At 43.0% G+C, this 12,171-nt stretch overlaps 2 protein-coding genes across 3 annotated transcripts in view; one reads left to right on the forward strand and one right to left on the reverse strand.

Moving 5' to 3' along the window:
* LOC125892608 (cathepsin S-like) overlaps window positions 1-12,171 on the reverse strand; it is an 853,108-nt gene that overhangs the window by 591,972 nt on the left and 248,965 nt on the right. The window lies entirely within an intron of this gene.
* The window catches only part of bbs9 (Bardet-Biedl syndrome 9), a 244,923-nt gene that overhangs the window by 34,263 nt on the left and 198,489 nt on the right, over window positions 1-12,171 (forward strand). For both annotated transcript variants that reach the window (XM_049582619.1, XM_049582620.1), the window contains exons 7-8: window positions 2,875-2,959; window positions 5,745-5,928. In XM_049582619.1, the coding sequence (XP_049438576.1) occupies window positions 2,875-2,959; window positions 5,745-5,928 (269 nt within the window). The remainder of the gene's footprint in view (window positions 1-2,874; window positions 2,960-5,744; window positions 5,929-12,171) is intronic.

Below are 12,171 nucleotides of genomic sequence, written 5' to 3' on the forward strand. Positions count from 1 at the left end.
TACAGAAAATTAATGAATGATTATTCGCAATTTTGTAAATTGAAATTTGGCCCAGTGACAATCACCAAATATATTAAATTCATCCTGAGGTGACCGTGAATCAGAGTTCTGCACCAGGTCGGGTCATCTGTCGGGTACCTGACTCGGTGCAGGACTCTGCCATGAATGTCTGCACCAAATTTCATGACAACCCGTCCAGTAGTTGTTGAGATAATTCTGCCTGATACAAAGTGGTCGACCAGCCACATGTGTGGCTAAAAAGTCAGTGTACATCATTTAAAAACACCTTACCTTTGAATGTGCAGTTCATACTCTAGTCCCACAATGCAATGCATAAAAGGAACAGATGAGCCACTCAAACAAACAAACATCAAATAAGTTTCACACAGTGCGTAGACAGCTGGAGGAAGATACTAGGAATCAAAAATAATCAGTAAATTGATCAATAAATCTTTGGAGACACATTTTGCTTTGTGTTCATGGAGTTTATTCAGCAGCATCTTTCGAAAATTGTAATATGATTGACGTCTTTGTTTATTTTGTGGTGTCAGTTTGTCCAGTTAGGTTTCTGACATCACCCAAGTGTTGTTATCTACTGATCAGAAACAGTTCTCCTGGTGTCAAGATGGCTGGTTTGACAATGTGGCAGCCATGTTGTATCATAGTCCTATCAGATGGATTTCAGACCTGCCGGCTCCGATCAACAGCTGGTTTCAGGTCCAAATATGAAACACTGAGTGAGAAAACTGTGAGTGGATGTATCAGCAGTTATGTCGTGTTTGGGCTGCGGTGCTCAGTTGGGCCGGCTCTCCGTTCATCCAGGTGTTAGAGGAGAAGGATAGATTCCCGCCAAGCTGCTCCCACTGCCAGCTTCTTACTGGAAAACTCCCGATGCTGAAGATGCCAACATCAACTGACCACAGATCAGTCTGACCACTTTATCCTCAGCCAGTCGCCAACGGCTCGCTGATTAAAACTGATAGACCGCAGTTCCGGGGAGCAGCAGGTCAGCAGCTTGTTGAGTGACCTGACAGAAGCTGTAAAAGAGAGCAGAGAATATGAGACGCTCGCCGTGGACTCACTTAATAATGAACATGTTATACAGTGTTGGACTTTAATAAAAACTGAATAAGTGAAGTGTACTAGGATTTCTGCCCCGACCGCACAGACGGAACTTCTGTCAGGAAAATATCTGGTGTTGTTGTGGTTTTGGACTCGAGGTAAAAGAAGCAAAATGTGAAACAGGAGAGTCACTAATGTGAGTTTTTAGACCGGCTGTGGAATATCTGAAATGAGAAATACTCCTGCACAGTGCAGAGTGTGTTGATATCAGTGCCACTATTGATTCTGCTTATTGGCCTGTGGCCAGTTGCACAAAACACCTTAAGTTAGGATTTTCCTTTAAGTCTGAGTTCAAGTTTCCTTAAAACAAAACCAGTTGCACAAAATACCATTAAATCTTCTCTGTAAGGTTTCCTTAAAATGTTTAAGTATTTTAGGTTTTGTTATCTTGGTCTTATACTTTAGAAATCCCTTAAAGTTAGTTAAAGGTCCCACAAAAAAAAACATAAGTTACCTGTGACTCCTAAACACAATGTGTCTTAGTTTATGGAGATAAATTAAGAAAATTAATGCATCTTTTCTGCACAATCAGCAGATGATTTGACACTGTAGATCTGATCAGTTCACAATCTGTCCGACAAATTAAAGTCGGTTCTACTTTCTGCAGCTTTGTCCTTCTTGTATTAATTTTCGTTGCAGTTTCCTCCAACATTAGTTTATTTTGTTTGCTGATATTTGCAGATCAAATTGATGTCCTTTTTCTCAAAGTTTCTGTACAAGTTTTATTTCCTCCTCTGATCAATTTGTTTCTTGTTAAATTTTCCTCCGCCTTTTTTTTTTTTTTTTTTAAACAATCTATAGGCCAACTTTGTGAAACGACAACACAAGAAGCACGAGTGCAAGAAAACAAACGTCTCCATGGAAACATGAATTTTACTGCTGTATCATATTTTTCAATCCAGGACATGTCTTAACATTTTTCCTCAACTAAGAAAACCTTGTAAGGGATTCTGTGCAAGCAACACTTTTAAGTAAGTCCCTCAGCTAAGGAGAAATTAAGCTCTACTTGAGGTGTTTTGTGAAACCAGCCACTGATTCTTTATCGATTGCCTCATTAACTCCTGATCAATTTTCTGTGCAGGGAAAAAAGTCGGCGTACACAGTCTTATTATCTGTGAGTCTGAACACAGTGTGGATGAGATAAGAGAATATTTGGACATTTTGATTTAGCTGCTCAGTTGGGAAGCAGCGGCACTCGTGCACAGTGTCATAGAATGGCATTTAAAAAAGGAACTGATTATCTTGGAGGCACACCGTTCAGATGGATCAGACAAATTTGGACCGGTTCTTAACTGGAACCAGTTCTCGGTTCCCATCCCTACACTCAGCTCCACCAGCAGCCAACACTGACCTACTTAATCAAAACTGAACAAACTTAAATCTGTTGCTGGCCTGTCTTAGAGGTCAGCTAAAGTCAGATCAGAGGTTAAATTTACAGTAAACAGAGTTGTAATGTTAAAAAAGGGGGTCAGGTCTGAGGGACGTCAAAGATTCCCTCCGACTTCTACATTTGAGTCATCAACTGTTTTAAGAGTATTTTCATCTCAGCAGCAGATCAACCCTGAATTCACTGTTTTGAATGCAAATACATTTCATATTTTGACATGTCTGAAATGTTTTGGCTCAGAAAACAACTTTTGAAACTGTGGCAGCAAGCATCTCTCTAACACTTCGCTGACAGCAGACTGACACTGATCCACAGACACTCAGTGTGTGTTTGTATAAGCAGCTGTGTGTGTCTCTGTCTCTCAGGTACGAGACTCTGGCTGTGGCTACAGAGGCAGAGAGTCGACAGGATCCCGACCTGCCCCTCAAGACTGGAGGCAAGAGGCTGACGGTGAGTGCCAGACACACCAGCTGCCAGAGATGCACTGAATACTGATAAGGATTTTAAAAGCAGCTTTTCCCAGAAATGTTAAATGTAATTTTGTTTTCCATGATCAAATATAAACAACAGAGGAATCCATATTTTGGAAAAATGGATTCTTTGTAAGACTTTGGGCTGAACATGTTAAAGGTCTGACAAACAATAATGTTTGCAACATACACAACAGCGTCAGCTTAAAACACCAGGTGCTCCTCTGGAAACACCAGGTGCCACCTCAGCTGGGAGCGTTCGTGAGCGCTTTGGAGGCGCAGCATTTTTCAGCTGAGACGCTTTGGTTGCATCTGGTTGCTACAATTCGTAGTGCGTTATTGAGTGCTCGCTCTCTCTGCATGAAGGAAAGGCAGAAGGCTGTAGAAAGAGAGGACGAACCCGTCGGTCTTAGTGGTTATTGAGAGGATACATAATCTATATTAATATATATACAAACTACATTAACATATTTCTCCTCCATGTTCAGCTGTTGAAGCCAAGACACACCAAACTGACTTAAGAGAATTAGCAGCGACAAAGGCTCCGTCCTGTGTCGCCTCACATCGCTGTGTCTCAGCTGACGGCCAAAGAGCACATACGTTCTGCTCCTGCTGAGAGGAAGTAACTCTCCACAGCAGCAGACGGCGGTCGTCTATATCCATCATTGAAAAAGGGAAACAGGAAGAGCGTCTTGATGCTAGTTAGCCAGTTAGCACATGAACAACACAATCAGAGCATATTTACCGTGCGCCAGTGAACAATAACACAAACCATCAGGAAACGTTTCTGCTGAAGAGAAAAATAATCTGACCTTATGGAACAAGTTGGTTTGGTCTCACTCCCTCTGGACTGTAGCTCCTCCTTTACTCACTGAGCTCAGCTCACCTGAGCTCAGCTCCATCGCTGCTGATTTAAGATGCTGAATTGGCCAATAAAAAACAATGGGGACTGACGAGGGACAATGCTGCAGGACACACTGCACCAACAATAGCGACAGACACTCATCGTCAACCAAACAATGACCGACAGCCGACCGTCACCTTGGTGTGTCAGGGCCTTGAAATGTGACGGTTGGTCTTTGTGGTATTTGTCCCTCCTTTTAGCATTTTACCCAAACTTGGAAATTTGTCATCTCTCAGCACTCAGAAAAACAAAGCCCTACTTGCAGCGCTCAGGGCAGAATTCATGCTCAGTGCCTCATCACGCTGGTGGCGTTTGTAGTGTAACATAAATACACGGTGCTCCCATTACAACATAAAATAAGCTGGCCTCAGGAAAAATTGTTTTGTGGACACGGCCCCTGATGGGTTGTGTGTGTGTGTAAAGGTGCAGTCAGTCACTCCAACATGTCAACAACTAAGAAGCCCCTGAGAGGCCTCCTGCATGTCAACAAAGACGTGCACAGAATATAACAGACATTAAATAATACCTGGAAAATTAAAGTACTAATAACTGCAAACAACAGTTAGATTTGACAGTTAGACATATACTGCTGCAGTGTTGTATGAAAGATCGGCACGATGGAATAAAGAAGGTAAAGAGACGTGAGTACAAATGAAAGGCACCAGCACAAACAGTGCTGTTTGCCATTTAGCCATAACCTTAAATCATATTGATCTTTATAATTAGTCTGACTTTTTAATGCTGGAGAATGTATTGAATGTCAGTGAGGAAAAACGTCCTCACTATTTTAATACTCCTGCAATTTACTACTGACGTTCAGTGGGACAGGAGTTAGATCATCATCCCGTCTGAAACTCTGGAACACAAACACTTAAATTTTCCCTCAGCTGCATGAAAAGCATCAGAGCCATGAACGCCAAGACACACAGATCACATGTCTCCGAAATACAAAGCCGAAATACATTTGTCCACATTTCTGCCTTTATTAAATCTGAATACTGAAACAAAGAGATGGATTTTAGTGACAAGACATTAACAGTGCTGCAGACAGTGAAGGCCTTTTCATGCTGAGTTCATTTTTTGGATGCTTTTTTTTTAATTAAGTTGTTAGGCACAGAAACCTTACACACTCCCTCCCTGTCTTACATTTGGCGCCGCAGCTGCATGACAGGGCAGAGCTGTCCTCCCTCTCTGTCTCCACATCCTCCTCCTCTTCATCTTCATCCACCTGAATATCACAGTCTGACCTGTTGAACGTAGCTGTCGGAGCTATGAAATGATTCTGTGCCTTGTTCCTCTGTCTTGTCTCAGCTGTGTCCTGCCACCACATTTTCTTCACTGATTCGTGGTCTAACGTCTCTAAAGACTCTGACGGATGTGAAAAACACAAAACAGACAAACCTTTTCTGAAAATTTCAGTGATGGACGAAAGTTTCAGACTCAGTGTGCAAACAGGAATCACACAACTTTAGGCTATATTTATTTTTAGACGTGCAACAATTTTGAACAAAACAAAAAAACATACTCAGTGTGCAAAGACCTTAAATGTGTCACTCAGGGGCATTGGTGGCTTAGTGGATGGAGCGGGCGCCCCATGTGCAGGGCTGTTGCCGCGGCAGTCCAGGTTCGATTCCGGCCTGTGGCCCTTTGCTGTGTGTCTCTCCCCCTTTCACACTTCACTGTCCTGTTGATTAAAGGTGGAGGTGCCCTAAAGGATATCTTTAAAAAAAAAAGAAATTGTCACTCAGAGCTTAAGTCGTGATTGTTCGTTTAAAATTTAAGAAATTCAGGAAGTGTGCTGTAACTGTGTGTGTGTGTGTGTGTGTGTGTGTGTGTTTGTGTGTGTGTTCTCCTCCTCCAGCCTGACTGGACCTTTATCCTGGGAGAACAGGCCCTGGATCTCTGTGTGCCCTCCTTCTCCCACTCCTCCTCCTCCATCTTCGTCCTGGGTGAGAGGAACCTCTACTGTCTCCGTGACAATGGCCAGATCCGCTTCATGAAGAAGCTGGAGTTCAACCCCAGCTGCTTCCTGCCCTACGCCTCAGGTAAATCTCTTGTCCAATTATTATGAGCGTTGAGTGTTTCCCACAGAATTAGAAACTCTTTGTGATGCTGTGGGGATTATTTGACGCAGCACTGAAGGATGGCCTCTGCCAGCTGCTCTCCTCCTACTTTCTCTGCATGGATTAGCACAAGCTAACACAGCAGCAGTCGCTAACATCTGTCATCGAGTCATTTAACGCTCTCAACAAACTCACACTGACACCGAAACAGCTCGACTCTATCATTAAACCTGTTAATAGCTGTTCAGTGAAATGAGATTTTTTACACTTTTCAGATTGTCAGATTTGGGGTAAAGTTGTGGTGATTGGACGAAATTGCATGCTAGTGCAGAATACACGGGAATTAGCTGAATTTGCGTTAATTGATGCCATGGTGACATCCTGAGGAGCTGATTATTACCTCCTGTTCCTAATGACTTTATGATCTCAGTCACTAGTTGCAAGTCTTCTTCAATACAGCATGATGTTCATTTTGTAAATGATGGTCTTATTTAGTGTTAAACAGACAATACACAGGAGATCCTTTAGGGCGTGGCCACCTTTTGACAAGTCTCTACCACAATGACCAATCAGGATAGAGGCATAGCAATGCATCATTGACATCCATCATTCAGCTCCACCCTGAATGCCAAACTCAAGGTTTCCTAACATAGGTCCACAAACCAACAAGTGACCTCATGGTGACTACGTCTCCTTGTTTTATACAGTCTGTGGGTAAACCAGGACACTAAACCTTTATTACAGGACTTATGTAGTGCAGCAAGAAAATCTGAATCCATACAGGGATATTTCAGCTTTACAGTCCTCACGTTCTTCTTGTTCAACAAGTTTTTTGTTCAGGTTTACTCCTGCATGTCTGATCCAGTTAAGATGATTGACTGAGCTGTAGAAACAGATCAACAAGGCCCTTAACTGGATGTGTAAGAATAAAGAACTGAAACCTGTAAGACAGAGAAGTGGAAGGTGGTGGGAAACAAATGAAGTGTCCGTCTTGTTTCTGTGCTTTGTGGTCAGATTAATTCTGCTGAGTCCAAATTAGATCAGAATCTTAAAGGCAGTTATTAGTTTGAAGGCAAACATGTCAGGTGTGAGCATCACCTGTCACAGAGAGCAAATGGTCAAAGGCTAAAGTGATTGTACTTCATAGCACTTGGCAGCTAATCAGGAATCGTGAGGTATAAAATTGGGTAAGAGAAGTTTTTGAAGGATTTGGATACGTGACACTGAACTGAGCTCAGCCTCCACAGGGATGGTTTCGGGTTTAGCCGATGCAGCGCGGGTAAAGCTCTGATGTGTTCACCCTGGAGTAAAGCAAAGGGCAGTAACACAAAACGCACCATGCATCGGTGCACCTGCCACAACCCAACTGTGGAGCAGAGGAGAACAAAACCCAGAAAAACACAGGGCTCTGTGCAGTGGCCCCGTGCCACACGACTGGCTCTGCAGGAAGCTGCTCTTGGCACAACATGATGGAATAAGTGGAGTCGCTCTGCTGCATGCATTAAACCAAAACCTGAACACACTGGAGTGGATAAACATGTGGGGCAAGATGAATGGATTTCATAATAAATACATATATATAGATTGATAGATCTGATATACAATATATTGTTCCTGCCCAGACAGAACTGTGCTTTTCCATATTTGGTCATCTTTAAGTCTTCAAGGAATCTGACAGAGCAGACGTTCCTCTGCTGGTTTAGACGACTGTGTGTCAGATTGAGGGGGATTTAGTGACGGTGAAGATTTCAGATTGCAACTAGCTAAATCTTCTCCTGGTTAGAATTCCTTCAGTGTTTATTGTTTTTACCAGGAGCTGAATTATCCTCAGAGGTCAGTTCCTCTCCAGAACAAATGAACCAGCCGATTTAAACTGGTCAAAACACTGAATGAAGCTGTTTCACATTTAATAATCTGTGTTTATGCAACACTGCTGGTCACAGATGTGCTGCTAACTACGATGGCCAGCGCAAAAACATTAATGTCTCTATCTAGAGCCAGTGTTTGGTTTGTCTGTTCTGGGCTACTGTTGAAACATGGCGGTGCAAAATGGTGATCTCCGTAGACGAGGACCTGCTCCCTGTGTTGAAAAACATCTCATTTTAAGCAAAAATGAAAGCACAAAGATTCTTATTTTCAGGTGATTATACACCAGAGAAAACACACTTCATATTATACCGCTTTCCTGCTGAAATTAGCATGTGTATGCAGGTTTTTTAAACACGGGTAAACCTGCTAAAAATAGGATATAGACTCCTTTTCTATTGCGAGTAGACCAGAGCTATGAACATGACTCTGCAGCACACGAGTATGTTTTTTTTTGTGTGTGTGTTTTCCTGGCATGTCACGTTTGACGTCACAAAAAGGCCTGAGAACAGGTAACTTAACAGTAGTGTTTACTTCTTTTTATAACTCTCTTAACGTATTCAGTCTTTCTTTCTGTTTGTCTATCATGTGTCTCCAGCGGACCGCTTGTGTTCAGATTTCAGTTCTGTCCTGCACACAGTCATTATGTCCACGCTTTTGCTAGCTGGTCTATAGCATGCTTGCTACCCAGGATAACAGGTGATAGTGCTGTCAGCTAGGGCTGCGCGGTATGGCCTAAAATCAATATCACGGTATTATTTCGGGGGGATGCGGTGACGTTATGAAATCGTGGCATCGTCCTCCCTGGTTTTTTTTGCACCTTAAACGTGCAATATGTAATTTTCTGCTGCTAGGGGTCTCAAACCAAAACATTAACAGAAGACGGAGTTGGATGACGTCACTAAGTAGCGTGGGATCATGGGAGGTGTAGTCATATAACAGATACAGATCTTACTTAGCTTTACAGTTAGCGATGGCTTCTCCCTCTCTGCTGCTCTCTCTTGCTCAGTGCGTCTTATGTTTAGCTATTCCTCTGCCTCTTTTATAAATGCAGTTCATTTACCAGCATCAGCTCAGAATTATAGAAACCTATCGTTAGATGTTGTGGTTAGCCAGCCTCCGCTCCGCAGCGGAGGCCGCTGGTGCCCTGGCGGGCAGCAGTGCTTGCAGTACACTGGTGGAAATGATTAATATTTTGATAACATCAGCCAGATGTTTGCTTACCTGTCTAGTAGAACACACGCGAGGTCAGCGTCGAGTTGTAGTCCTAGATTTTCTCGAAGCTCTCTCCATCTCAGAAAGGCCACACCAATATTAATCCTTGATTTAGCTCTCTTCTTATCCCAAATTCTTCTGGGATCGCTTGGATGACCCGTACGTTTCCGTTTTACCGGCTTGTTTACCGGGATAGCTTCAGTGTCAGAAGGTGCAGCAACCACCAATGCATAATCATGATCCATGATGAGTTAGCTTAGCCTAGCAACAGTAATGTTCATTCTGACGTCTCATCCGGTCTGCTGCTTCTTCTTCTCCTTCATTTAATGGCTATGGTAACTGGAGTTACGCCGCCATTGCGACCTAATGACACGGTCTGTAACTTTTAATAATATTTCATATTTATCTGGGTTTGAAAAATTGTAGGAAACATTTCTGATAATCAAAGTACACAACTAAACAAAATATATAACATTGGTTTAGTTGTTTTTAGACATTTTTATGTGGAAAAACTACATATTATACCTTTAAATCAAACAATTTAAAAAGCCTTACACGTCTAGGATGGAAACTACTTATTGTCAAGTAAAACGGTTGCTAATCCATCTATTATTGTGTATAAAACGTTATATAGTATGTATAAATGTTAGAGGGAAGAGGGAGGGCCCCCTTCTCCCACGGGCCTGGGTTTGGTGCAGTCGGCCAGGCCACCTCCATCATGTAGCGAGGGAGGTGCGCCAGGCAGGCCGGCCACCAGGCCCCGTTCTGCCGCTGTAGCTGGAGTACTGCAGTATGAAGGTAACCACAAAAACAGTACCGCGGCTCATGTTTACTGCGGTAAGTTACCGTCACAGCGAATACTGGCCAGCCCTATTGTCAGCAGCAATATCAGTTCAACACGTCTCCTTCTACAGGGCAAAACAATGGATGCCCATGCAACACTTTGTCTAACTTGACATGAAATGCAATCACAGAGCATCAGTGCACGACCTGCACCAATGACATAGTCCTTGTTGGGGAGATTTGTGTTTATACAACAAAAGATATGTGGTCAAATGTGTCCTAGACTACCTCAGCAAGTGGTTTGAGTGATTGCATCACAGTGCGTCTTTATGGTCATTTAGATGTGTATTCAGCGCAGTCCACTTGTGATCGAATCACCCAAAACACATGTTAATCCCAGGTCTAAACAGGCTGACTCTGTGCTTCTGTTCACTTCATTGAGCCTGGCACTCAGGGACTAAAGCGCTAAAGTCATTTATTTTTTGATATGGGAGAGAAGGAGAAATGGTGCAACTTCTCAGCAGCCTGATTGTTATCACCACAAGCAAACCTAATTACCCGGATATGGCTGGACCTCCAGAACGAGGCTTAAATCCAGTAGAATAAAAGTTCTGTGTGTAACCTTCTGAGCATGGAGCAATAAACAACCTTTTTATGAGCCTTCTTTACAGCAACAAAAATGTTTCTGTCTGCTTCAGTTCACGCAACAATGTACCACAGAACCATTTTTTAGAGTATTACACTTGATCTGAAATGGAGAGCAGATGGAAAGAGAAAATAAAAAAAGGATGTGAAGGAAAGAAAAACGAGTGGAGGAAGGATCCAGAGGGGAGAATGGATGGAGGGATTCTGAGAACAACCAAGAGCTGATGTTTTAAAGTGCGGTGTCTCAGCTTTCAAAGATCCCCTCACTATCTGTTCCAGACATTATTTACATTATTTCAATTGCTCTTGGAAATTGGCTATAAATTCAGTCTGTGATGTGCCAGAGCAACAAAAGCAGCTTTTATTGGGACATGATTCCTGTCAACAATCAAAACCACATAAAAATCCCCTTGTGGCTCGCGGGATCAGACTGCTGCTGCACTCTTTATTGTTAACAGACGGACACTCAGTGACACTGCGACTGTCAGAGCCGCCACCCACCATTCAGCGAGGGTTCTGTCATGGTGCACGGACACTCAGTGGGTCTCCACAGAGCGCTTACAGCTGAGAGTGTAGTGCAGAGGAGGACAGACAGCGGAGATCTCCTGAGTGTTTCCTTCTGGCCTTCAGCCTCACAGCTGCTTCTGCTGGACCGCTCCCCTCCCTCCCCCTGTCACCCTCCCTCCCTCTGTCCGTCTATTCCTTTCTTTCTTTCTCTCGCAAAGAAGTCGACTTCTCCACAGGAACACTTCACAATGAGAGGCTAAATCTCTGGTTTGAAATAAGATAATCTGATCCTCACTTCTAGAAACGTGACAAATGGGCGACAGGTTGATTTAAACGAGCTCCCTGGATGATTTGATGAGTATGAAAGTATGTGAACCATCTGGCCTTCAGTCTCCAGATCCCAACCCAACACATCACCTGTGGGAGATTTTAAAGTGACGTGTTGAGCAGCGCTCTCCATCACCTTCTTCTTTTTTTAGAGAATTGGTGTTCATCACTCAAGAAGAATTCCACACTCTCTTTGGTTTTTCCTTTTAATTTGTCTCTCCTCTCTGCAGAACAGTTTATATACTGTTTTTCACAGGTTGAAGTTTAAGATATTTTTTAATGCACTCAAAAGATATATTTCCAGGGCGCCCACTTGCTCACCTGGTACAGCAGGTGCCCCTTTTCCAAAGGCCATGCTCCTGTCATAGCAGCTGCAGGCTCAACTCCAACTCTGGACCCTTGCTGCTTACCATACCCTCTCTCTCCACCTCATGCTACACTTTACTTTGTAATAAAGGCAAAAATGCCAAAAAGAAATTGCTTTTAGATTGTTAAAATTTGTGTCAGTGAGCTCTTCTCCTTTTTTAAGATAATCCATCCACCTGACAGGTGAGGCTGATTAGACAGCATCATTACTATACAGGTGTGCTTTGAGATGATCCCGGTAAAAGGACACTTACTAAAGTGTGCACTTTAGTTTGCTATATTTAGAATATAGTAACAGCTTGAAGGGATAGTGCAGCCAAAATGTAAATGCAGCCATTATCTACTCACCCATATGCCGAGGGAGGCTCAGGTGAAGTTTTAGAGTCCTCACATCACTTGCAGAGATCCAAGGGGAGAGGAGGTAGCAACACAACTCCACCTAATGGAGGCTGATGGCGCCCCAGATTCAAACGTCCAAAAACACATCATTGAAACCACAAAATATCTCCATACTGC

Source organism: Epinephelus fuscoguttatus, linkage group LG8 (assembly GCF_011397635.1).
Source record: "Epinephelus fuscoguttatus linkage group LG8, E.fuscoguttatus.final_Chr_v1".
NCBI lineage: Eukaryota > Metazoa > Chordata > Actinopteri > Perciformes > Serranidae > Epinephelus > Epinephelus fuscoguttatus.